The sequence below is a fragment of the Argopecten irradians genome, chromosome 6, assembly GCF_041381155.1.
Source record: "Argopecten irradians isolate NY chromosome 6, Ai_NY, whole genome shotgun sequence".
In the NCBI taxonomy this organism is placed as follows: Eukaryota; Metazoa; Mollusca; class Bivalvia; order Pectinida; family Pectinidae; genus Argopecten; species Argopecten irradians.
The window spans coordinates 27,268,285-27,294,506 of NC_091139.1; the positions used below are offsets into that span (position 1 = coordinate 27,268,285).

Genomic DNA, 26,222 nt, shown 5'->3' on the forward strand with positions numbered 1-26,222 from the left:
ATGACTTACCCTTCGACACTACGTCCTTGAAATAGTCTGACCCAATGACTAACTCTTTGGCAGTGTATCTTTGAGAAAGTTTGACCTAATGACTAATCCTTTGGCAGAATATCCTTGAAATAGTTTGAACCAATAAGTAACCCTTCGACAGTATGTCCTTGAGAAAGTTTGAACCAATGACTAACCCTTCGGCAGTATTTCCTTGAAATATTTTGACCCAATGACTAACCTTCCTGCAGTATGTTTTTGAAAAAGGTTTGACACTAAAGACGAACCCTTGAACTACAGTAGTTTACATTTGTTTGTTTGCCTGTTTACTTGTATCATCCTCGATACTCCAGGGGTTCCGATCACTTACGATCTCTACTACCCTGTGAAATTGAAGACAGCTCAGAGGAAAACATTTGACCAATCACAGGCCAGCAAAGATTTCCCTTGAAGTCTACAGAGAGAGCGACGCCTAACATCAAAGCCACACAGTCAACCACAGTGTTCCGTTATACGGCTTTTTATGTATATCAAATGACTAAATTACCTGTTCTATTCTGTTGCCTCCAGTTTTACTATGAGATAGTCTAGGTATGTAGATATCGTAAGTGATCGAAACCCCTGGAATATCGTGGATGACTCGTATGAGTACATCAAAACGTGACCATAAAGAAAACACTCAAGGTTTGAATTTAGTGGTGGATGATTGAGCTATTCTTGACGCCCATTGATGGGAAATTGACTATTGTCTTTATTATAAACCAATAACAAATCATGAATACACAATTGTTTTGCGTTATGGAATAGTACAAGGAATTACTTTTATACTCCCAAAGTACAAATTTACAATTTCCCTCTTTCCCCGGAACTTAAGATCTGTCAAGATGTACATTGTAGATCCTAGTATGGAAACACGCTTCTAAAGTTTCTTTTAAATTGGAATCCGATCATACTACATGTGTCCAGGAAAGTATCTGAAGAGTCTATTTGCAGATCTATGGTCTTTCCAAGAATTAAATCAAAGTAAACGTCATGAAATCTAACTTGCCGTTTCACGACTTCCGTGCTAAATCGCGTGATTGGTAATCTGGTCAGATTATCTCTGAAGTCAAGAGAATGGCCGTCGAAGATTGTAGCAGCCTTTGGGATACTGCGTCAGATGTGGCTTTACGGTACATAGATGGAGATTAGTCCTTTGAGCATTTCCCCATAAAGACGACTAATGTATGGCGCCAAACTGCAGGACACGGCAAAAACCAGATTGGATTTCACAAATCATGGACATTTTACAGAACCTTTGAAGCATTGCCGTTCGTTTGCGTGTTAAAGTGTGTAAAGTGATCATAAAATCTAAATCTCTACACGTAAACAGAGATAAAAATAGCCACACGATAATGTCGTCAAGCTGTTCATATTGGTGTGAAACTGTCCGGAATTAATGTTTTTCAGCTATTTACGAAGTCATTATCAGAAGCACGGAAGGAAGGGAAGTGTTGCCGATGAGAACTTATCACAAATAATTCATGTTAACGTATTTCCCTTAGATAGTATAGAAAATGAGTTTATTGCTTTGGAAATATATGTAACCAGGGACACCCTCTGTCTGGCTCATTCCAGACCATAGCATTTCTCCCCTCTCTTTGGACAATGTCAGATTCCTTAATTTACGAAAAAACCTAACATGTGGTAGTACTAAGTTATTGTCTAGTTTCCAATATATCAGTTTCATTCATAAGACGGATTTTATTCTCTCGACAATAGGGAAGGGGTTGGTCAAGTCAACAATTTACATTAGATTTACAAGAAAAAGTTTTAATCTAGTTGACTTTTTGTGGAACATACTAAAATATTCTTATTGAAAAGTCCGGTGTTCCGTGACGCACATGTTTTTGTGGCAGATTACTTCAAACTAAGGGGAAATACAAAACCTACCCAATCATTATAAAAATTCTGCAGAAGAAATACGTTCAATAGCACGGACTTCAAAACTTTGTATTAATGCCACAATCCATTTACATATATAAGTATGGTAATTTATTTAATTTGAAACTGGCATTCTCAAAATTACCTACCAATCGCGGAAACTCCGTACAATGTTTTTTTATTATTATTATCATTATTATTGTAAATTACCATCCGGAGCAAAAAACTTTGACGTTCCGGTGATTTGTCGGTGATTAGTGTTAACATTCAAGCGTTTTGACGATTCAGACTGCAATTTCGAAGCAGACGCCAAAGAAATATTGTCAAGCGGGTAAGTTTGAAAAATGCTTAACTGTTTCCTATGAATTTTATGTAAATATTTCATTATCTTGGGAAAGAAAGTAACACAGAACAAACTCTATGTATGAAAACAGTATTCTAACTGTATTTTGATTTCGCTAACGGTACAACCCAAGAATACCGGAAATAACGGAATGGTCAAAAATCGTTACGACGCCACACTCATTGACACCGTGTAACAAGCATCATAGGCCTATTTGAACGTTGGTTTCTGACAATTGAATTTTCTTTTCCACCTCGTATATGTTTCACACGACAGAAATTTAAATAACGAGACTGGGTCAATACGTCGACTCCTAGTGGCTAGCGATTGTGATTTGCGTATTGCAAATCACGATCGCCAGCCACTGTAGTCGTGTTGGCCCATACAGCTGATAACAATTCTACACTTCACATTAAAGACTTTTAAGGCATTCCTTAAACCATTGATAATAGGCCTTCAAGCAACACTACTTTTGACGAGCACAGTTAACGTTTGTGATACAACTTTTCTATCTATTTTTAATAATCAAGATGTCATGCATACTCATGTATTAGTTTGTAAGTACAATCACGTATTTACCGACGATCATTAAATATTTGGCTTCAGTGAACTCATATACATATTATTTTTCTCTGCCTATGCTTTCCTATTTCTTTATTTTTTAATAAACCGTATGTAGCGATTGGACTGGGTCGATCATCGGTGACCAGGTAGCTCAGCGGCAGAGCTCGGAAATCCCGGGTTCGAATCGTAATCCTGGTCTGGCCGCTAACCAAAATGGAACACTTTGAAAACACGTGATACATATTTTTTCCAGCTTACAATCTAAACTAACAAAAACTGTAATAAAAAAAAAATAAGTTGCTGCATAACATAATAACTATGACAATTTCATATGTCATATTTCCATCTGTTTATTAATCTGTAAATGAAAATGATGTCTTCTGAAATTGGAAAAAAACTCCAGGAAACGACGTATTTTTGGCAGATAAGTGAGTAAAATGAATTGAATAAGCTAAAAAAAACACAGGGCTAGACAGGGCAAGAAAAAAATCTGGATTAAAGTACACGCTAGAAAAAGTTACAATTACATGTATCTTCAAAAAGTGTTCCAATTTGGGTAGTGTCGTGGTACATTTCATGTTACACTTGTAAGAGGTCGAGACGTGATCGAATTTTAAATGGAAATGTTCTCTAAATATGTGTTCAGCTGAACACTAGAAATGTCTGCTTCAGTCCCGATCCTCCAAGGGGAAAAACAGTATAATGTGATCGGTTCGAGTTGGGGTGTGCTTGTTAGGTGTCTTCGGTGGTATCTTTCAATGATATATACAGATAATCCACTATAAAGGGCAAGAGTTCCTCTATCTCCACTATAAAGGGCAAGAGTTCCACTATCTCCACTGTAAAAGGGTGGATTCTCTGTATGTATCACTGATAATCACAAAGAGGCAAGGCACAAAACGAATATACCACAGCCTCCCAAAACACACTATTACAAGGAGATACAACACAAATATACCACAGCCTCCCAAAACACATCATCACAAGGAGACACAACACTAACATACCACAGCCTCCCAAAACAAACAGACATTCACACACTGTAACACAAATATGCCACAGGCTCCCAAAACAAACAGACATACACACACTGTAACACCAATATACCACAGCTTCCCGAAACAAACAGACATATAATAAGCCGTCCTTAAATGACAGTTGAAAGAACGATAAAATCAATCGGCTAAACCGATTCAAAATAATTTTCTAACCTTTTTCTCTTTATTTCAATGATGTTTTTTAATTATGCCTGTCTTACTACGAAATGTTAAGAGTCCGCTTCTGGTACCAGGTCCTTTTCAGCTCTGGTAATTTATTTTGTTTAATGTTAAATTGTTAGTGTACTGTGAGGCAACATAGACCAAATGCCTCAGCACTGCACACTCACGAGGGATATTCATTTGATTCTCTTCAGTTTGAACTTTCCATTTAGATTTTTTTGCCAAAATTTTTGAGAATGCTGTTTTTTAAAACCCATTACCTGTATTCTGAAGAGATTTTCGGTTTTGTTTTAATTATTCCGTCTTCGAATATTACAACGTTAGCTCCCTTGCGGATAAATATCGATTGTTACGTCACATTTTTTTGAGTGCAATTCATGTTGTTTTCTCCGAAAAGTATGACGTTACGCTCGGAAAGCGCTTGACGTTACAACCAATACCTACCTACAAGGGCAGATAATTCTGTAATATGCAAAGGCGGAATATTATTTTTAGTACACTTGGCTGCAAGCATTATGTTTGACAACACAAAGACATTACCTTGTGACACCCAAAATCAATGGTGATAAAATAAAATTCGCGCGAATTCCGTTTCTCCACTTAATTTTAATAAGTAATGACTGAAGTTAATGACTGATAACATTGCGTACCCCAGGCTATCCTGTAATGTAATTTCTCCATCCTCCCAAATAAATGAAAGGCAATACTATGACATTTAGCACATTAAACAGAAATTATCTAGGAGTCTGAAGATAGTTCTTCACTTCAGTCTAAAGATGCACACAAAAGTATCACCACCTTCAATGATAACTAATAAGACAAGAGGTACAGAGTGTCTAAATCCAAACACATATAAATCTGGCCACGAAAAACAAAATAGTCTATGGGAAAGTTAACAGCATGGTTTCTTTCCATTTTTCCCAAATCGAACAATATATAAATCAAACATCACCGTTCATCCTTCTGGAATAGTCATGCGACACTCTTTTTTTTTTGTAATGTGATGATTTGCGTATTGCAAATCACGATCGCCAGCCACTGTAGTCGTGTTGGCCCATACAGCTGATAACAATTCTACACTTCACATTAAAGACTTTAAGGCATTCCTTAAACCATTGATAATAGGCCTTCAAGCAACACTACTTTTGACGAGCACAGTTAACGTTTGTGATACAACTTTTCGATCTATTTTTGATAATCAAGATGTCATGCATACTCATGTATTAGTTTGTAAGTACAATCACGTATTTACCGACGATCATTAAATATTTGGCTTCAGTGAACTCATATACATATTATTTTTCTCTGCCTATGCTTTCCTATTTCTTTATTTTTTAATAAACCGTATGTAGCGATTGGACTGGGTCGATCATCGGTGACCAGGTAGCTCAGCGGCAGAGCTCGGAAATCCCGGGTTCGAATCGTAATCCTGGTCTGGCCGCTAACCAAAATGGAACACTTTGAAAACACGTGATACATATTTTTTCCAGCTTACAATCTAAACTAACAAAAACTGTAATAAAAAAAAAATAAGTTGCTGCATAACATAATAACTATGACAATTTCATATGTCATATTTCCATCTGTTTATTAATCTGTAAATGAAAATGATGTCTTCTGAAATTGGAAAAAAACTCCAGGAAACGACGTATTTTTGGCAGATAAGTGAGTAAAATGAATTGAATAAGCTAAAAAAAACACAGGGCTAGACAGGGCAAGAAAAAAATCTGGATTAAAGTACACGCTAGAAAAAGTTACAATTACATGTATCTTCAAAAAGTGTTCCAATTTGGGTAGTGTCGTGGTACATTTCATGTTACACTTGTAAGAGGTCGAGACGTGATCGAATTTTAAATGGAAATGTTCTCTAAATATGTGTTCAGCTGAACACTAGAAATGTCTGCTTCAGTCCCGATCCTCCAAGGGGAAAACAGTATAATGTGATCGGTTCGTGTTGGGGTGTTCTTGTTAGGCGTCTTCGGTGGTATCTTTCAATGATATATACAGATAATCCACTATAAAGGCAAGAGTTCCTCTATCTCCACTATAAAGGGCAAGAGTTCCACTATCTCCACTGTAAAAGGGTGGATTCTCTGTATGTATCACTGATAATCACAAAGAGGCAAGACACAAAACGAATATACCACAGCCTCCCAAAACACACTACTACAAGGAGACACAACACAAATATACCACAGCCTCCCAAAACACATCATCACAAGGAGACACAACACTAACATACCACAGGCTCCCAAAACAAACAGACATTCACACACTGTAACACAAATATGCCACAGGCTCCCAAAACAAACAGACATACACACACTGTAACACCAATATACCACAGCTTCCCAAAACAAACAGACATATAATAAGCCGTCCTTAAATGACAGTTGAAAGAACGATAAAATCAATCGGCTAAACCGATTCAAAATAATTTTCTAACTTTTTTCTCTTTATTTCAATGATGTTTTTTAATTATGTCTGTCTTACTACGAAATGTTAAGAGTCCGCTTCTGGTACCAGGTCCTTTTCAGCTCTGGTAATTTATTTTGTTTAATGTTAAATTGTTAGTGTACTGTGAGGCAACATAGACCAAATGCCTCAGCACTGCACACACACGGGGGATATTCATTTGATTCTCTTCAGTTTGAACTTTCCATTTAGATTTTTTTGCCAAAATTTTTGAGAATGCTGTTTTTTAAAACCCATTACATGTATTCTGAAGAGATTTTCGGTTTTGTTTTAATTATTCCGTCTTCGAATATTACAACGTTAGCTCCCTTGCGGATAAATATCGATTGTTACGTCACATTTTTTTGAGTGCAATTCATGTTGTTTTCTCCGAAAAGTATGACGTTACGCTCGGAAAGCGCTTGACGTTACAACCAATACCTACCTACAAGGGCAGATAATTCTGTAATATGCAAAGGCGGAATATTATTTTTGGTACACGTGGCTGCAAGCATTATGTTTGACAACACAAAGACATTACCTTGTGACACCCAAAATCAATGGTGATAAAATAAAATTCGCGCGAATTCCGTTTCTCCACTTAATTTTAATAAGTAACGACTGAAGTTAATGACTGATAACATTGCGTACCCCAGGCTATCCTGTAATGTAATTTCTCCATCATCCCAAATAAATGAAAGGCAATACTATTACATTTAGCACATTAAACAGAAATTATCTAGGAGTCTGAAGATAGTTCTTCACTTCAGTCTAAAGAGTCACACAAAAGTATCACCACCTTCAATAATAACTGATTAGACAAGAGGTACAGAGTGTCTAAATCCAAACACATATAAATCTGGCCACGAAAAACGAAATAGTCTATGGGAAAGTTAACAGCATGGTTTCTTTCCATTTTTTTCCCAAATCGAACAATATATAAATCAAACATCACCGTTCATCCTTCTGGAATAGTCATGCGACACTCTTTTTTTTTTTTTTGTAGCTCTGGTAATTTATTTTTTTAATGTTATATGTTAGTTGTAACTGTATAGACAATTGCCTCAGCACAGCACACTCCACGAAGGGATATTCATTGATTCTCTTTATATGGAACTTTCCCATTTAGATTTTTTGCCAAAAATTTTGAGAATGCTGTTTGTTTATAAACGCTGTATTTGATTTTTCCATTCCGTCTTCGAATATACAACGTTAGCTCCCTTAGCGATAAATATCGATTGAAACGTCACGCAATTCATTTTATTCTTCCAAAAGTATGTACGTTAATGCAAAGGCGGAATATTATTTTTTGTACATACGTTGCCAGCATTAAGTTTGCGACACCACAAAGACATTACCGTTGTGCCACACCAAAATCAATGGATAAGATAATGAACAGTGATAACGTTGCTTACCCCAGCTATCCAGTCATGGTAATTTCTGCCATCATCCCCAAAAAAATTGAAGAGGCAATACTATAGCAATTAGCACATTAAACAGAAATTATCTAGCGAGTCTGAAGATAGTTTCTTCACGTCAGTCTGAAAGAGTCACACAAAAGTATCACCACCTTCCATTAAATAACTGATTTAACAAGAGGTACATATAAATCTGCCACGGAAAAACGAAATAGTCTATGGGAACGTTAACAGCATGGTTTCTTTCCATTTTTTATCCCAAATCGAAACAATATAAAAGAAAACAAACATCATCCGTTTCATCCTTCTGAATAGTCATGCGTACACACTTTTATTTTGTAATGTGATGACTTTGCGTATGGCAAATCACGACGCCAGCCACAGTAGTCTTGGTTGTGCCCAAACAGCTGATAACAATTCCTACACTTCACATAAAAGACATTAAGCATTCCTTAAAACCATGATAATCAGCCTTCAAGCAACACTACTTTTGACGAGCACAGTTAACGTTGTGATACAACTTCGCTCTATTTTTAATAATCAAGATGTCATGCAACTCATGTATGAGTTTTTGTAAGTTACAATAACCTACGATCATCTAAATATAATGGCTTCAGGTGAACTCATATACATATTATTTTTCTCTACCTATGCTTTCCTATTTCTTTATTTTTAATAAACCGTATAGTTAGCGATTGACGTGTCGATCATCGTGTAGACCAGGTTAGCTCAGGCGGCAGAGCTCGAATCCCGGGTTCGAATCTAAGTCCTGGTCTGGCCGCTAACCAAATGGAACCTTTGAAAACACGTGATACATAATTTTTCTTCCAGCTTACAATCTAAACTAACAAAAACTGTAATAAAAAAAAATAAGATGTTCCTTCATAACATAATAACTAAGACAATATCATATGTCAATTTCCATCAGATTTTAGATAATCTTAAAATGAAAATGATGTCTTCTGAAATTGGAAAAAAACTCCAGAAACGTCCCACGTATTTTAGGCAGATAAGAGAGAAAAATGACTTGAATAATCCGAAAAAAAACACAGGGCTTAGAAGGGCAAGAAAAAAAATCTGGATAAAGTACAAAACGCTAGAAAAAGTTACAATTACAATGTAACATCAAAAAAGTGATCCAATTTGGTAGGTTTCGTTGGAACATATCTTTACACATGTAAGATGAGACGTGAATCGAATTTATAAATGGAAATGTATCTCCTAATATGTGTTTCAGCTGAAAACAAGAATATGTCTGCATCAGGTCCCGAATCCTCCAGGGGAAAACATTCATTTGATTCTCTTCAGTTTGAACTTTCCATTTAGATTTTTTTGCCAAAATTTTTGAGAATGCTGTTTTTTAAAACCCATTACCTGTATTCTGAAGAGATTTTCGGTTTTGTTTTAATTATTCCGTCTTCGAATATTACAACGTTAGCTCCCTTGCGGATAAATATCGATTGTTACGTCACATTTTTTTGAGTGCAATTCATGTTGTTTTCTCCGAAAAGAATGACGTTACGCTCGGAAAGCGCTTGACGTTACAACCAATACCTACCTACAAGGGCAGATAATTCTGTAATATGCAAAGGCGGAATATTATTTTTAGTACACTTGGCTGCAAGCATTATGTTTGACAACACAAAGACATTACCTTGTGACACCCAAAATCAATGGTAATAAAATAAAATTCGCGCGAATTCCGTTTCTCCACTTAATTTTAATAAGTAATGACTGAAGTTAATGACTGATAACATTGCGTACCCCAGGCTATCCTGTAATGTAATTTCTCCATCCTCCCAAATAAATGAAAGGCAATACTATTACATTTAGCACATTAAACAGAAATTATCTAGGAGTCTGAAGATAGTTCTTCACTTCAGTCTAAAGAGTCACACAAAAGTATCACCACCTTCAATAATAACTGATTAGACAAGAGGTACAGAGTGTCTAAATCCAAACACATATAAATCTGGCCACGAAAAACGAAATAGTCTATGGGAAAGTTAACAGCATAGTTTCTTTCCATTTTTTCCCAAATCGAACAATATATAAATCAAACATCACCGTTCATCCTTCTGGAATAGTCATGCGACACTCTTTTTTTTTGTAATGTGATGAATTCTTTTCAAATCATCTTCACCTTCATGTGTCTTTAATGTCTAAGTCATGTGATATTATTCCTCTCCAGAACAGTATATTCCTTTCATTGATAATGCTTTAAACTATCGCCTTGTATGTTGAAGAAGGGAACGAATATAAAATCCCGTTGCTGTTTGCCATCGCGTTAGATTTCAGATTTTGAAAATTCAGATAAAGTCTGACAATTGTTAAGAATAAAAGGCAAAGAAACGGTCGCAAAGATAAGTTTTTTATTTGCTTATCGAAGTTGTGATAAATATCATGACTCAAAATAGGATTATGTTTATATTCTTTCCCAAAGAAGTTTCATGGAATCCTTCATGTAACAACCTGTTTACATAGAATTAACAATGAACATGATGTTTTCTGCCAGAAAGTATAGATGTGCAATTGAATGTAGACTATAACATTTAGACAATATTACATTTAGAGCGAATGGCCCCCGCACAGAAACGTACGAAAAGCGTATGTTCGTGTATACTACCAATTCTACTACGAGCAAAATCGCTCCGATTCAAAACTTTGGTCAGAATGTTACAGAAAAGTACAGAGCGTTGCAACAGAACTAAGGTATCGGTTTGTCTAGAATTGTGTATAGCATATGCTCGTCGCTATAAAATGCCGATATAAAGAGTATTTTCCAAAACTTGAGAAAGAAAATGGAGAGTTTATCACTAATCAAGATGAAATCCTTAGTGAAGTTAAATCCTTTTTATGAACAATTATATTCTGTTGACAAGAACATTGAGGAAGTAGATTTAGAAGAATTTTTAAAAGGTTGTGAAGTTCCAAAATTAAATAATACAGAAGCTTTGTGTATGGAGGGTCAAATAACGTTTGAAGAAGCATCAACAACTCTTAAAAATATGAATAATAATAAAAGTCCGGGATCGGATGGATACACTTCAGAGTTTTTCAAATGTTTTTGGAGTAAATTAGGGGTTTTCGTTGTTCGTTCTATTAATTATGGGTACTTAAATGGTCAACTTTCAATTACACAACGTCAGGGCATTATCACATGTATTCCAAAGCCAAACAAATCAAAATACTTTATTAAAAACTGGCGTCCAATTTCTTTATTAAACATTGTATATAAAATAGCTTCAGGGACAATAGCTAACAGGATTAAAAATATTTCGGGTAAAATTTTAAATTCAGACCAGACAGGTTTTATTTCTGGACGATATTTAGGATAAAATACAAGATTAATTTATGATATTATGCAATACACTGAGGAATATGATATCCCTGGAATGTTGTTAATAATTGATTTCGAAAAAGTTTTTGACTCCGTTTCCTGGAAATTTATTGATAAAACTCTGAAATACTTTAATTTTCGAAATAGTTTAAGAAATTGGATAAAAGTTTTACATCATAATGCTAGTTCTGCAATTAATCAAGGAGGTAATTTGTCTTCATTTTTTAATATTATGCGCGGTTGCCGTCAAGGCGATCCAATCGCTCCTTATATTTTTATCATCTGTGCGGAAGTCTTAGCTATTCGTATTAGAAATAACAGAAACATTGTTGGTATAAATATAGAAAATTGTAGTATTTTAAATTCTCAATATGCTGATGACACTTCTCTTATACTTAATGGATCTGAAAACTCTTTGAAGGCAGCTGTTACAGAATTAAATATTTATGCCAAAATTTCAGGACTTAAAATAAATACAGGAAAATCCCAAGTTATTTGGATAGGCAGTAAAAAGTATAGTAGTGATACACTTATTCCGAGCTTGAACTTGCAATGGGGAGTTACTAAATTTACACTTCTTGGTATTGACTTTCATGTTGATCTTCATAAAATACCAAAATTGAACTTTGATAAAAATTATGTAAACTAAAAAAATTTAATACAAACATGGAACAAAAGGAAAATGTCTCCTATTGGTAGAGTGTGTATCATAAAATCTCTCTTAATTTCTCAGTTAAATCATCTTTTTATTTCACTTCCAAATCCAGATGAAAATTTTGTAAAACATCTTAACACAGTTCTTTTTAATTTTCTTTGGAATAGCAACTCAGATAAAGTTAAGCGAGATGTAGTTATCCAGAATTATATAGATGGAGGTTTGAAAATGATTCATCTTTCATCGTTTATAGACTCGTTAAAGATATGGTGGATAAGAAGAATTTTTAGATTAAATGGTAAATGGCAAATGATTCTAAAAACTTAAGTAAACTTTCTTTATTTGGCAAACTGTGGAAGTGAATATCTGAATAAAATTTTATCTCATTGTAAGAATGATTTTTGGAAGGATGTATTTACAGCATGGTTCAAACTAAGATTAAAGGATAATCAATTAGAAGCGGAAAAACACTCTGTTCTTAAGACACCAATTTGGTACAATAAAAACATTATTGTTGGAAATAAAACGATTTTCTACCAATCATGGTTTAGAAAGGGAATTTCAATAATACAAGACCTGTTAAAAAATGTTTCTCCATGTTCATTCCTAACATATGATGAATTTTGTAATATTTATGGTGTAATAAGTAATTATCTTCAATATCATGGACTGATATCCAGCATTAAAAAGTATCTGAAGAAGGTAAATTTACCAAATGAAAAATTATTTTATCCAACTATTCCTTTTAGTCTTGAAATTATACTGAAAAACATTTGTGGAGTCCAAGATTTTTATAGAGCACTTGTCAAAAACAATACTTTAATAACTGGTCAAGCTAAATGGGGAACCTCTTTTGACTACGATCAAGAAACATGGAAAGATATATACAACATACCCTTCATCTCTACCAATAATACTAAACTTCAGTTCCGAATTTCCCATTATATACTAACAACTAACACTTATCTTTGTAAAATTGGTCTCTCTAATAATCCTCACTGTTTGTTATGTGTTTTAGAAAGGGAGACAATCACTCATCTATTTTGGGAATGCTCTGAAGTTCAGGACTTTTTAGCTAATTTTGAAAAACTTTTAGATATTCTGTTTATACCATTTGCAATAAATAAAGAAACTATTCTTTTCGGAAAACTTAATTATAACGGCATATATCAAAGAATAGATAATGAAATTGTTCTTTTTATCAAACACAATATTTATAAAACAAGATGTTTACATGGTTCTTTAAATATGATGGCTTTTTTAAACTGTATTCAAGATTATTATCATGTTCAAAGATTTATAGCGTATAGAAAAAGAGAACAAACTTTTAAAAAATTTACCAAAGATTGGAAAAAATGGATAAAGCTAATAGAACTCAACAAATCCCTGACAGTTGAACATATCTTTTATTAAAATAGAATATATATTTATTTGTTGTCATACATACATGTGTCATGCTTGCTTTTGATCAGGTTGTTGAGCAGTAATTTTTAATTCAATTGTAACTATCAAATATAGAATGACTATCTAACTTCTTGCCTCCTTTTTTTTCCCTTCTTTCTTTCTTTTTTTTATCTTTACTTTTTTTACTCATGTTTTCATTAGTTGATTCATTATTCTTCATATAAGAATATATCTACATTTAACTCTTATTCTTCACGATCTCTCCTTTATAGTTCATCCCATTATCCCTTCTTTCCTTCCCAATTCTTTGTTCTTTTTTTAATTTTTTTTTCTCTCCCTCCTCTCTCTCTATAAAAGAAATCAAACAACGTAATTATAATGATGAAAGAAAGATTGGCAGAGTGAAAGATGTGTATGGAAGATAACTATATCAATATTTCATGATTATGTGATTAATGTAAAACTGATGTATTGTTTGACGAAAAATCAAAGAAATACAAAAAAAAAGAGTATTTTCAGTGACTTACCTCCTTTTCTGACAAAACTGCTGGCGGCCGCCATTTTGATTCGTATAACACACCAACTACAGACCACGTGATTCCACACCGTGGGTAAACCGCCACTCTCTTCAAATATGATGGACTGAATAAACGATGAAATCAAGAACAAAACCAAGGCTATGTAAACTCATAGCTGTAGTATATTTATAAAACCTACAAGCCAGCAAAGCGAAAGTATTCTTCTGTAGAGAAATGAAGAGTGGCATTGTTCTCCAAAAATATTTCATTACAATTTATCATATTTAGAGAAAAAATTAGGTTTTATAACTTTGCCTTTTTAGAGATGTTAGGAAGAATTTATTCCCAATGCACAGGTATTTTGTTACTGTCTTCCTCCAAAATATTTATTTGATTTTCACTCTCTCGACCGAAAACCTATCAACTCTCGGGACTAAAAACCTATCAACATGCAGACACAAAACAGAAGTACATGTGTTTCTATGGAACCAGTATCCACATTTCTCATTCTGCCTCGTCATGGATGTGATTGATCCTATTTAATAGCAAAGAGATGAATTATCTCGGCTAATAAAAGTAAACCCTCCCTGTAGTATTTTAAAATGTATTTTATTCTGTTTCTGATAACATCTGACCTTTTTTGTTTCTCATAGATATTATTCAGTCATATGAAATGAGTAAGAATCACATTCCTGCTCCTTTATTCCCCGACTACTCCTAGTTTTCTCTGGCCTTCAATTCTTCTTACCTAACCCTGTTCAATTAAGTTCATAAAAGTAATGTGGACGAATCTTGCAATTTCTCCATCTACCTAAGTAGTTTTATATGAAATTGACATTTACCCTTCTTCGGTATCTATTCTTTACGCAGTTATCTCTTATGAACGATTTGGTCTTTATATTATATCTCCCTTATACCTTAACTTTCACTTTGATTTAGCGTTTGTGCGTATCTTGATTGTTTTCCTGACCAAGACAGATGAACGACAAATAAGGTATTTATGAAAATGGTAGTTGAGACACCTTGTTACTGATCAGCAGTTTGATAGTTGACGATTGGTTTGCCAATGGTCGACATCATATTAGTCGAGGTGACTTGTTCCATGAGGATTGAAAGTATACTTATGTTAGAACTGTATACATAGTATACACCGGTTTCAAACTATTTCAAGGCCGACAAACACGATTCATGCTTCAATCACCATGTACAACAATGCATCAATACTTCAAGCATACAACCAAGCATACAATTACTCCTAATCTATCGATGAACACTAGTTACAAAAACCAAACCACCAATAAATAGGACAAACTATCAACTCAAATCTCAAATAACTCAAATATCAAATAAAATGGAATCAGAGAAACTCAAATATCACATTACCACAAAGTCTCACATTCAGCTGTTAAATCTCTTCAATACCTCTTAAACCACCATTTGACATGCCGGGAGAAGAAGCTAGGGATATTGCCTTTTGTCTAAACACTTTTGATATCATTTTTCTTTGGTTAGACAAGATTCGGGTAACGTCATGAAGGCAGGAGACTCCAGATATGACATGTATCATGTCCAGAGAAGTTTCACATTAGTCGATTGTGCTGACTCGTATGGCACAGATAAAGTTCTCATCATTATGATAAATTTTGCAATTACACCAAAGAGTATACATGTAGCTAATGAGGCAAAATATAAGGGAAAATGTATCTTTAATAAGCAGGTTTTCGCTTTGTTGATTGTTTTAATCCAAAGTTGCCATGGAGAATCTAAGACCTGGAAATCAATTTTTGTATTAAGCGAACTCTTTCTACTCGCTGTTACAGTGACAATGCCCTAAGCTAATGCGTTATATCCGCGACATAACTGGATTACTATACGAACTATGTCAAATGTATCAACAGGTATATGCTACATTCTGTACCCGGATCATCAACAATAGAGCATAACACGAATAAGTAGTCCTGCAGTAATGGACAGACCATCTGTTTGGTCAACACAACAGTGCAGACGTCACTAGCTACAGAGGCCGTAAATTAACACGTGTTCTCGCCATTATTACACATCTTGTTCATGTTGATTACATTATGATAGCGGGCACCTGTTCACTCGGACTTGGCACAATCAATCGGCACGCGCGGACAGCTGGGTAGCTCTACGCTACACTGCTGAATTAGTACATTTCTCTACGTAAATCAATGTGAACTTAATGTCTCCGTCTATTTCCATTTAACGTCAAATGGTCTTCAATTATTCCAGGACCTTTGTAAGTAAATGATCTCGTAGCGATGGATGGTTTTCAGTTAGCATCATTTCTCTTTGACTGCAGGATTTAGAACAACAACCCTACGTATCGACATCATGACCGGGAAGGCTCTTGGGGCCAAAGTGTCCAGTTTCTTTGATATACCCGAAAAGAGGGTTCATGCAGCAGGATCTAGTGTCATATCCTACGCTTATGACCCAAGTCATGATGATTCTGGAAGACCAATGAAAAAGGTAAGAGAGCTATTACTACATGTATTTACAATACTATTCCTAAGGGCATATGTTTGGTCAAGCATTGCTTAAACGTGAATATTTTTAGTTTTGCGTATGATTCCTTGTTATCACTGAGTTTTCAAAATGTCGCAGTAGGTAAGTTTCGAAGATTAATTCATTTCATTCTATGTTTAATCTTTAATTATTGTGTTGATGTGTTCCTTGCATTAGATATCAAATGAAGAAGAACTAGAGAAATTGGTTATATATTACATGTACCTGTAAATGTGCATTCACGACTCATGTAATCGTTCCCCAGTTGCTCAGGATGCTAATGTTGTGTTAACAGTGATTGCATGTTTTATCCAGGTAAACAAATCTTTACGAGACATTTACTATAAATAATTGATGGATACGTGCTTAACCGCCCTCAATACCGTAAATAATTCAATAGACATGTATGTATCGGTCATGTTACCCACAGCCACAGCAGTGCCATTTAACCTGTTAATGCTACTGTCGCCTAATCACTGTCGATCATCTATAAATCTGGGATTAATACCCAATCACGGCGGTTTCCTGATGATTATATACCATTTAGTTCTGTAAAGAAAAGCCAAATTCATGTCTAAAAATGCTGTAAGTCCTTGCTTGGATGAAAATATTGCCAATTAGCGACTTGAACAAATTAGACTGCAGAACGCTTTTCTCAAAATTACAATACTGACAAGGAATGGCACATAAAAATCAAGATACAATTGATATTGCGATTGGGCCAACCCTTGTTCGTTAGTATTCGTTGATTAAGAAACCAAATAGCGACTTTTCAAAAGCACATTACTATTTAACTAGTGGCACGTAAAGACAAAGATACTATTTATTTTGATCATCTCTAGGCCATTAGTACTTGTTGTTTGAATTTTTCATGAGCTAATCAAGATATATATTTATGGAAGACTTTAGTATCTAGGTGAGTTGGTGGGTTTGTGGAGTCTAATCAGAAGAGGCCCTCCCTACACACATCCATCACAATCTGATGGCTCGCCTGTCTCCAGAGTATCGATTTGTTGAGTGGTAGTGTCGCTGGTTACTAGGGTAACAGACCTTGTGTTTAGAGACAAACTGCTATAATTACCGTCTTGGTGTAATTACATCACCTGAGTTGTTTGAAGACAGATGGTTCGATACAGTTTATGGGGAAATAATGCTATTTCAAGTGCTAAATGGTAAAGTGGACATCATTTTAACACGATTCCTAAAACAACATTGAAGGCTCGCGAGGCAATCACCATTTATCAACGAAGTTCTTCATAAGAATGTAAAAATCAATTTACTCAAGATCAGGTATAGGTTGATATTCCTAATGTTCACATTTCCACAATTAATCACATGTTCTTCTTATTCATCCAATCAATAAAGTTAACATGTATGTATAAATGTTTATCAAATATGCAAAATTTGCACACACAAAAAAAAAAAAAAAAAAAAAAACAAAAATTTGTACATGGTTGTTTCTGAATGCCCACCTTTTCTGATTATTTTCATATCTGTGCTTTCTTATTTAAAAAATAAATGATGTTTAAAAGTTACATTTAGCCTATATTTCTTTTCAAAGTTTCACTTACTGCAATAACACGATTGTCGGATAGTCCGAACACTTACATTACTTTCTTCCACTAACACTTATCTAAATCATGCGTTCAACTTCAGTGTTATTTACTAATGGTTCCGGTTGCTTTCTTCGAGTACTCTTGCTGAAATTTTTGGTTTAAATATCAATTTATCAAACGCAAAATTGAAAAACGAAAAAAAAATATACTGATCTCAGTACTGTTTACCAGGCAAGCGCAGTAATAGCTTGTTTTGTATCTACTTCTTCTTTAAAGAACATATAAGTCTCCAATAAGATGAGGGTTTTATATTAAATGTGCTGCGTTTTAATATATGGGTATAAGTCAATCGCTTCGACACGTACATTGGACTGTAGAAAGGACACAAAGGTAGCTAATTTGGGACGCATTTGAAAACTGTGATAACTTATGTTTTTGAAGTAAATATTTACTTCGTTACAGGTGTTTTACGAGAACACATACCAACTGGATCCCCCCTCAAAATTCAGGGCAGATAAAATTACTCCAATCATTGAGGACATTCTACACACCAATCTGGAAGGTATGGCCGCTCTTTATGAAGATGATTGTTTGTTTTCAACTTTGCAGTAGCATCATGTATCACGATAGCATTTATGCGCATATCATCAAATAATAGAATATATGGTAAAATATTACATTAATATTATTATATCGTGTATCACAAGTAATCTCTGGTGGTACCAGAAGACATGATAGCCCTAATAGTCGTAGAACCCAATCTGGAAGATATATGCCAGGTCTATAGAAATCATGTTGTTTGGGAATTTCAAATTTAATTCGATAGATATAAGGCAATGCGACTGTTTTCAACTTACTTAATGGTAATATTATCATTACATTTATGTGCAGTCATAGGAATCGATTACGGAAAAACAGGATTTCCTCTGAACGAACAATATATATGAGAAACAAATCATATCGGATGTGATCTAAACATATAAAATGACGTTTTTCAACACGGATAGGGGTTTCCTTTTATAAGTTAAGAAATTTCCTCCATTTGACGATAGGAAACATCCGTGTATCTAGCACCAAATGGAATTGCTGAACGGTCAAGCTCAAGAAAACGACGAAATCATTGGCATGTGAAGGTTTCTTTATGTATTGAAAAGGCTAAAATACGTTGTATGACAATCGAATGTTGTATTGAGATGTTGCTTCAGTAAAATCACCTACATACATTTCTATTGTTTTAAGGTCGGAAGTATGATCCTATTGAATGTTCATTACTGTCGAAATCTCTGTCTGACGAGATCAAACACAGAGTCAAAGAACTCAATTTCAAAAGGTAAGTTCATGTTATGTTCGCATCGCTTTTAAACTTGATTTTCAAATCAATTTTATTTCCAAGAATATACTTCACTAATTTTACCATTTCGATTTGGTTCTTTATCCACTTGCAAATATAAGTTGATACACCGATTTTAGGTGTATGTGTATTACCGGAGAAAACCGTGTAGAGAAGATGCCTCATGTAACTGTCTCTTAGTTTTAAGCATTTTAGAAAGGTTCATCCGTGCCAGTGTATCGTTATGTGCTGTTTAATGACTGTCTTTGTCCGCAAACTTAAGTTAAATATCACTTATGAAATACTTGTAGTTTTGCTATAAGGAGAAACGACTTTAACATACAAAAATATCGACAAAACATAATCATTAACTGTATGCACGAACTGTAAACAGGGAATACCGTCCTAAATTATCCTAACTATTGCTAGTTGTTTCACGCAAACATTAAATGAAAGATTTATCTAGTGTGACATCTGAATAACCTCTTGCCTAGATGATTTTGAGCAAAAACTACCATGAGACGGAAATATTGGAAGCCGTGTACTGCCGCCAATTTCAGATATTTCAGTTACATAAATAGTTCCCATACAATGAAATACAATGTACAATGTATTTGCTATCTAACGAGAAACGCGCCTTATAACAGTCTCCTGTCAAAGAAAAGCGAACTGCTGCCAGATTGCAAAAACCATACTCAGAGGTTAAAATCATATTCAAGCGGAAATCTTCGTCTCTGATTTAAAGTTGTATGGTCTATCACTTTCGCTCTTTCTGTCATAGTAAAAACTGTTTAAGTGTTATACACATTTTACCCCGTCTGTCCGAGGTTTAAACTTTCTACTTTTACCACTTTTTATAAAGTTGCAGCACTGGAAGTATTTTTAATTATAGAAGTAAAAAATCTTTTTAACGTGTACACGTCAAAAATAAGCTCGAAAGATGCCGAATCATTCCGAACTATTCCGAACATCGTCGCGACAATATCGAAGTAACACGAGAGTTGTGAAACCAAATGTCAACATTTTTTTTCATAAACAAAACATGCGGTCGACCTCAGCAGACTGGATCTACAAAGAAAATAATGCTTGCACATTACAATATTTAGTACACACAATATTGAATTACGGCAATGTGTGAATTAGATGTTTCAAATACTCGCTCTGTGGACATATACCAGCACGATTTGCTCATATTAGCCAGAAGGAAAACGTAAACAAACACGTGTGCGCTTACGCTAGTTACCTGGATCACCACGTGCAGGACGTGCGGACACAAGTCACGCGGTACGATTTGAAATGCCGACAAAAGCCGAAGGTACTGAACATGGCGGTGATTGAATGCGCTGTATTCAAAACCAGGAATATATGATCTCTAGATTTCGGCGCTCTTATAGGCCGACATATTCTTTTGGGGAGCTTAATCAATAAGTTACATGTGCATGTTCAAATATCAAATGATTAAGCAATATATCGTTACAGTGAAAATTACCAGAAATACAACTTTAATGTTTAAAGACTATGTTGCTATAAGTGATTGCGTTAGCTTATCCGTCATTGACTGTTGGTCATCACATATTCTGTCAGTCTGTTTGATTGTTGGTCATCACATATTATGTCAGTTTGTTTGATTGTTGGTCATCACATATTCTGTCAGTCTGTTTGATTGTTGGTCATCACATATTCTGTCAGTCTGTTTGATTGTTGGTCATCACATATTCTGTCAGTCTGTTTGATTGTTGGTCATCACATATTCTGTCAGTCTGTTTGATTGTTGGTCATCATATTCTGTCAGTCTGTTTGATTGTTGGTCATCACATATTCTGTCAGTCTGTTTGATTGTTGGTCATCACATATTCTGTCAGTCTGTTTGATTGTTGGTCATCACATATTCTGTCAGTCTGTTTGATTGTTGGTCATCACATATTCTGTCAGTCTGTTCGACTGTTGGTCATCACATATTCTGTCAGTCTGTTTGATTGTTGGTCATCACATATTCTGTCAGTCTGTTTGACTGTTGGTCATCTCATCACATATTCTGTCAGTCTGTTTGATTGTTGATTCTGTTGACTATCACTGATTCCGTCTGTCTTTTTGACTGTTGGTCATCACATATTCTGTCAGTCTGTTTGACTGTAGGTCATCACATATTCTGTCAGTTTGTTTGACTATCACCAATTCCGTCTGTCTGTTTAGTAACTGTAGGCTATCACTAATGTCTGTTTATAGAAAGTTTTTGTCCAGACAAAACTCCTCCTAAGCTACTGGGTCAATTTCAATTAAACTTGACAGCAACGGTGGGGACCATGTGTAGATATACTTTATGATTGCCAAGGTAACCATGTCACTATACACGGGTTTTGTAAAATTGTTAGCTTTTTGATCAATTATGGTGATTTGTCTAACATATGGATGTCTTTAATTTTACATACCACATGCTTCAATAACGGTTATCATGGAAACATAATGGTCTTCATGGAGGAATATATCGTTGCCATGTCGGCCTATGGGGTAACGGTGAAGGGTGTTATTAGTTCTAGTTCCGTCAATCTGTTTGACTTTTAAATTTTACTGATTCTGTCAGTTGGTAGTTTTTTGTCCCTCACATTCTAATGTTTCCTCTCTTGTTACAGGTACAAGACCGTGTGTACGGTGACGATAGGTCAGAAGAACGACCAGGGTGTCCGGATAGGGAGCCGATACTTGTGGGACCATGACCGTGATAACTACGCCGCAGCCTCATTCCACAACAAACACATATTCGCCGTGGGTACTGTGTACGCCGTCTACTTCGAGTGACGACAATATCAGATAGCATGGAAATAACTTAAATCTAAATTAATTGTGTGGATCTAGTGACGGAAATTGCTCTGTGCGAAAGTTGTGTTGGTGTAAGAAGAAAATTTAGTGCAAATGTTGTCAACTGGTCCAAAGTGTTATTCAATTTTATTGGATGTACAAAGTACAAAATGCCTAGAAGTGGATTGTTTTAATGACGTTGAAAACGTTTTTTGTGTTACAAAATTACATTGAATCGAACACAGTTTTACTGCTATATGTTTATTCTACATTTTATAAATAGTTTAGGAAAATGTGCAAAAGGTGTACAGTACAATGAATTATGTTATATCAATATTCAAAAACAACATTTTGTTTAAAAGACGACGTCACATACAAATATCCCCATGTATGTATGTAAACAGAGTTAATATTATATGCATGTATATATAGAACTTCTCAAACAACCATTGTAGTTATAATATCATAAATATGGATATATATTGCACTTGAATACATTTCAAAGATATAATTGTAAACACAAATAATATATTGCCTTTAAAAGGATTCAACAAAATTTTGATAACCGTCCATCCTTATCATGCGAAGTTTATATTTATGCCAAAATATTGTAATTTAAACATATTAAAATTGTTATTTTGTTTTAATTATATTGTTTGTTGTCAATAAATAGCATTTATCAAATAAAAGTTATAATGGAATAGAGTTATCCCGAAGTCTTGAAATCTCGCGTCTCAAGTTCGTCTTCGCTTGATCTTCAAATTGTTTCTGAAACAGTCTGGTACTGAACAAAGGCAGTCTTGTGAAAAAGTCCTCCAATATCTGAAAAAAGTATGGATGCTTTGGCATACGTTTCTGTAATTATTTTAAATTAAAAACGTACAAAATATCCTCATTATAATTCTTAATTCAGTGCGTATTTTTCTTTCTTACTTACTTTTTTCATTATTTTTGTTTTACGTAAATCTAGATAAATTCGGAGTGCATGCATCAGAACAAACTTTTGCTAGTAAGGAACACCCACCGCCTGTCAAATGAAACTCAAATACATGTACTGATTTTGCCGGTAATCAATTTTCTTACCCAACGTATCTCCAATGCTAAAACATTCATAATGAATATTACTGTGTGAAATTAATAAACCAGTGAATTAATTACATTACCGTAATTTGTTCAACCAGTTTTAATAAGTGACAATTTATTATCAGTCATTACATTATCTACCTGTGCTCTCTTTGACCTGTACAATTCTTCAGGTACGTGGATATACTCGGCTCGTATCTGGGATGCATATTCATCATAGTCTGAAATGGATGAATGCAATATGAACTGAAAAACACATCACAAACTTGTATACATAAATCAGAAAAAGATGTGTAAAACTGAAGGTTTCCTGAAAAAATTGTCTTCTTCAAATATGTTTCTAAAAACATTGCCTTTGTTGATGTTCAAAATTAAAACATTTTATATGTTTTATACAGTATTGGAATCTATTAAAAATGAAACATTAAATTTTGAAAGACTGGTTAATACGAAATCAAAAGGCATCCACTGTCATATATTTCTAATGGTTTTCACACTTAGTTACATTGAAATCTAGATAAGTATTTTTTTCATATTTTCTCAAAGACTCAAAAAACAACAGTAGACCTATTGTGAAGATTTGAGTTTAAGATCACCAAGACACCAACCTGCCTCAGGTCTACCCAGCACAGCCATGTCCATATCTAGGAAGTAATGTTCATCGGCGGAGTTCTCTCCTATCCCTGCAGAATGAGATTTGGTGAGCATTATCCAGGATTTTACCTTCTCAATGTCTCCATCACTCTACATCAGCGGGTAAAATCATGTAAGTTAGTTTATTATAATGTTGAATCGGTGGTTGAAACCCAGGTAAATGTTCAACTGTCTAAAGTGGTGAAATGACAAGCACCTTAATTAGATACGTACGCAAAGTTTTAAATATATCGACGAAATACTTTTAGACAGATAAACCAATGTATGTGTGCATTGCAGAAATGTTAGTTAACGACAATTTATGATTATTTGCTTCCGTAAAAATATATTGATAATATTTAAAGATTGCAACAAGTTCGAAAAGGTCAGTGTCACTTGTATTTGGTGAAAGGTCTTCTGACATTTACGAACTGCAAAATACAAACGAATTTAGTCCGATATGCTGAAAAGATTTCGAGTTTACAAGCAGTGGATGTTTTGGTGATATGTGATTAGCCAAAAATAAAAGCCTTTCACAACATCCAAAGAAAATTTCTTTGAAAGAGAAAGAAAATTGTCGAGGACACCTACCAGAACTTTGGTTTCTGCAGCATACTCTTCAAATTTGTCAGCACTTCTTTCTTCGTTATCTGGTTTCTTTGGTTCATAAATAATACTGGAATTGAAATGATCACGTTAGCGTCAGAATCCGTGAGACCATGTTCTATCGTTTGACACTAATGTTTACGTTATGTTAACGTCAGAATCCGTGAGACCATGTTCTATCGTTTGACACTAATGTTTACGTTATGTTAACAAACAAAACATTGTCGAATTCAGTTAGGGTTGCAACCCAAGCAATTCGCCAGTTTGAAACAAACGTAGAAAAGAGGTTAGTATCAATTGTTTCAAATGAAATAACCCCTTTTCAAACATTCTAGATTATATATCTGCCCTGACGGATTACAACATTCCATATTCTTACTGAAGTAAAGTAATATAGTGCGTTTTTGTAATATTGAGTATAATAATATAAAGAAACAATGCATTTCATTCTCTAACATGTGCGAAGCATCTACAATCATAGGCCTGAATTTGATGTAAACGACGACTGAACTTTGGATTTTATCTTTTCACTTCTTCCTAACTGACTTTCATCTTCTCGACGTCTCCCTTGACAATGCATATTTTTAGTCTCGAGTTGAGCGTTCGCTCCTGTGTTCTGTCGCCTGGTCGAGATATTTTATAAATATGGTAGTTTCTACTCCTGCTTAGCATTCATTACAAAGGGATTGGGACGACTGGTTTGCCATTTGTCGGTTATAATGTGACCAACTGGGTTGTGCAGTTGGATGTCTTTGGTGGCATTTTTCAGACGTCCCACTAATGCAAAATGACACAATATGAATATACCGCAACTTTCCAAAACATACCGACATATTCACACACACAACATATTACATGGCCCTGTATTTTAGATAACGATGTCTTTTTTATTATAAGTAAAAACGGTTTTACATTTGCAATTTAACCTTGAGGTCAATATCACGCATAACTAACAGCAACACATTCAGTGGAATAAAAGTGATGCACAGGGTCTCGTTCTTAATGGTAAGATGTAACGTCTATTTACATACATTACACACGTAATGTTATACATGTATTTATCATTTGGAACGAGACACTGGGCGATGCAAATTGCATTGCAAGTTTCGTCAAGATTAAAATAAGGCTTTAAATTTGATAACTTTATAGTCCTGACAAAAATCATTCCATTTAATATGAGTAAAACAATGTATTTATATAATTACTTAAAAAATAATTAATTTAACATCAGTATTAATTCAATGTATAAATATACTTACTGTAAGATTATTTAATTTAAATTAATAAGTAATATAATGAATAAATATAATTACTCTTTCTTTGATTTAATTTAAGTAATACAATGTATCAATATATAATTATTGTATAATAATTTTAATGAGTAATATACAATTTATCAATATGAAATACTGTAAACTTATTTCAATTTTAGTAATAGTGTATCAATATGTACAGTTACAATAAGATTATTTTAATGAGTGATACAATAATATAATTACTCGTGAAAGAAGACTGCTAATGTCACTAGGTGAGGACTCGAGAATGTGAAATGGTCTTTGGCTAATTCGCAGTGCTGAAACATTTCCCGTAAGTGTTGTAGTGTGTGGTAATGTCTTACAGGCTCCCCGTATAGGCCCTGTACTATATCCCACCACCTGTCCGACACATCTTCAGGAACGCCCAAGTGTTCGTTCACATCCTGCCACCTCCGTCTAACATTCTCTATGTCAGTCATATTGTTCTTTGTGGTAAAGCAACATATATCGGTTTATTTGTAAGCAATATTATCCTTGCATCAGGTTTTGTTTACATCATGATCACTCAGACGTTTTGAACAGAACGTCTACAACGCATTATGCAAG

At 34.5% G+C, this 26,222-nt stretch overlaps 2 protein-coding genes across 2 annotated transcripts; one reads left to right on the forward strand and one right to left on the reverse strand.

The window, feature by feature from the left end:
- Nucleotides 1-2,175: 2,175 nt before the first annotated feature.
- On the forward strand, nucleotides 2,176-22,634 carry LOC138325493 (dynein light chain Tctex-type 5-B-like). The gene is made up of 5 exons (XM_069271186.1): nucleotides 2,176-2,242; nucleotides 16,151-16,320; nucleotides 18,375-18,474; nucleotides 19,152-19,242; nucleotides 21,873-22,634. The coding sequence occupies exons 2-5, from the start codon at nucleotides 16,183-16,185 to the stop codon at nucleotides 22,036-22,038; spliced, it is 495 nt and encodes a 164-aa protein (XP_069127287.1). The 5' UTR covers nucleotides 2,176-2,242; nucleotides 16,151-16,182; the 3' UTR covers nucleotides 22,039-22,634.
- On the reverse strand, nucleotides 22,281-26,158 carry LOC138325492 (uncharacterized). Its single transcript, XM_069271185.1, has 5 exons — nucleotides 25,860-26,158; nucleotides 24,346-24,430; nucleotides 23,730-23,865; nucleotides 23,263-23,342; nucleotides 22,281-22,860 (listed from the first exon to the last, which is right to left on the reverse strand). Exons 1-5 carry the CDS (start codon nucleotides 26,093-26,095, stop codon nucleotides 22,729-22,731), a joined length of 669 nt encoding a protein of 222 aa, XP_069127286.1. The 5' UTR covers nucleotides 26,096-26,158; the 3' UTR covers nucleotides 22,281-22,728.
- Nucleotides 26,159-26,222: the final 64 nt, after the last annotated feature.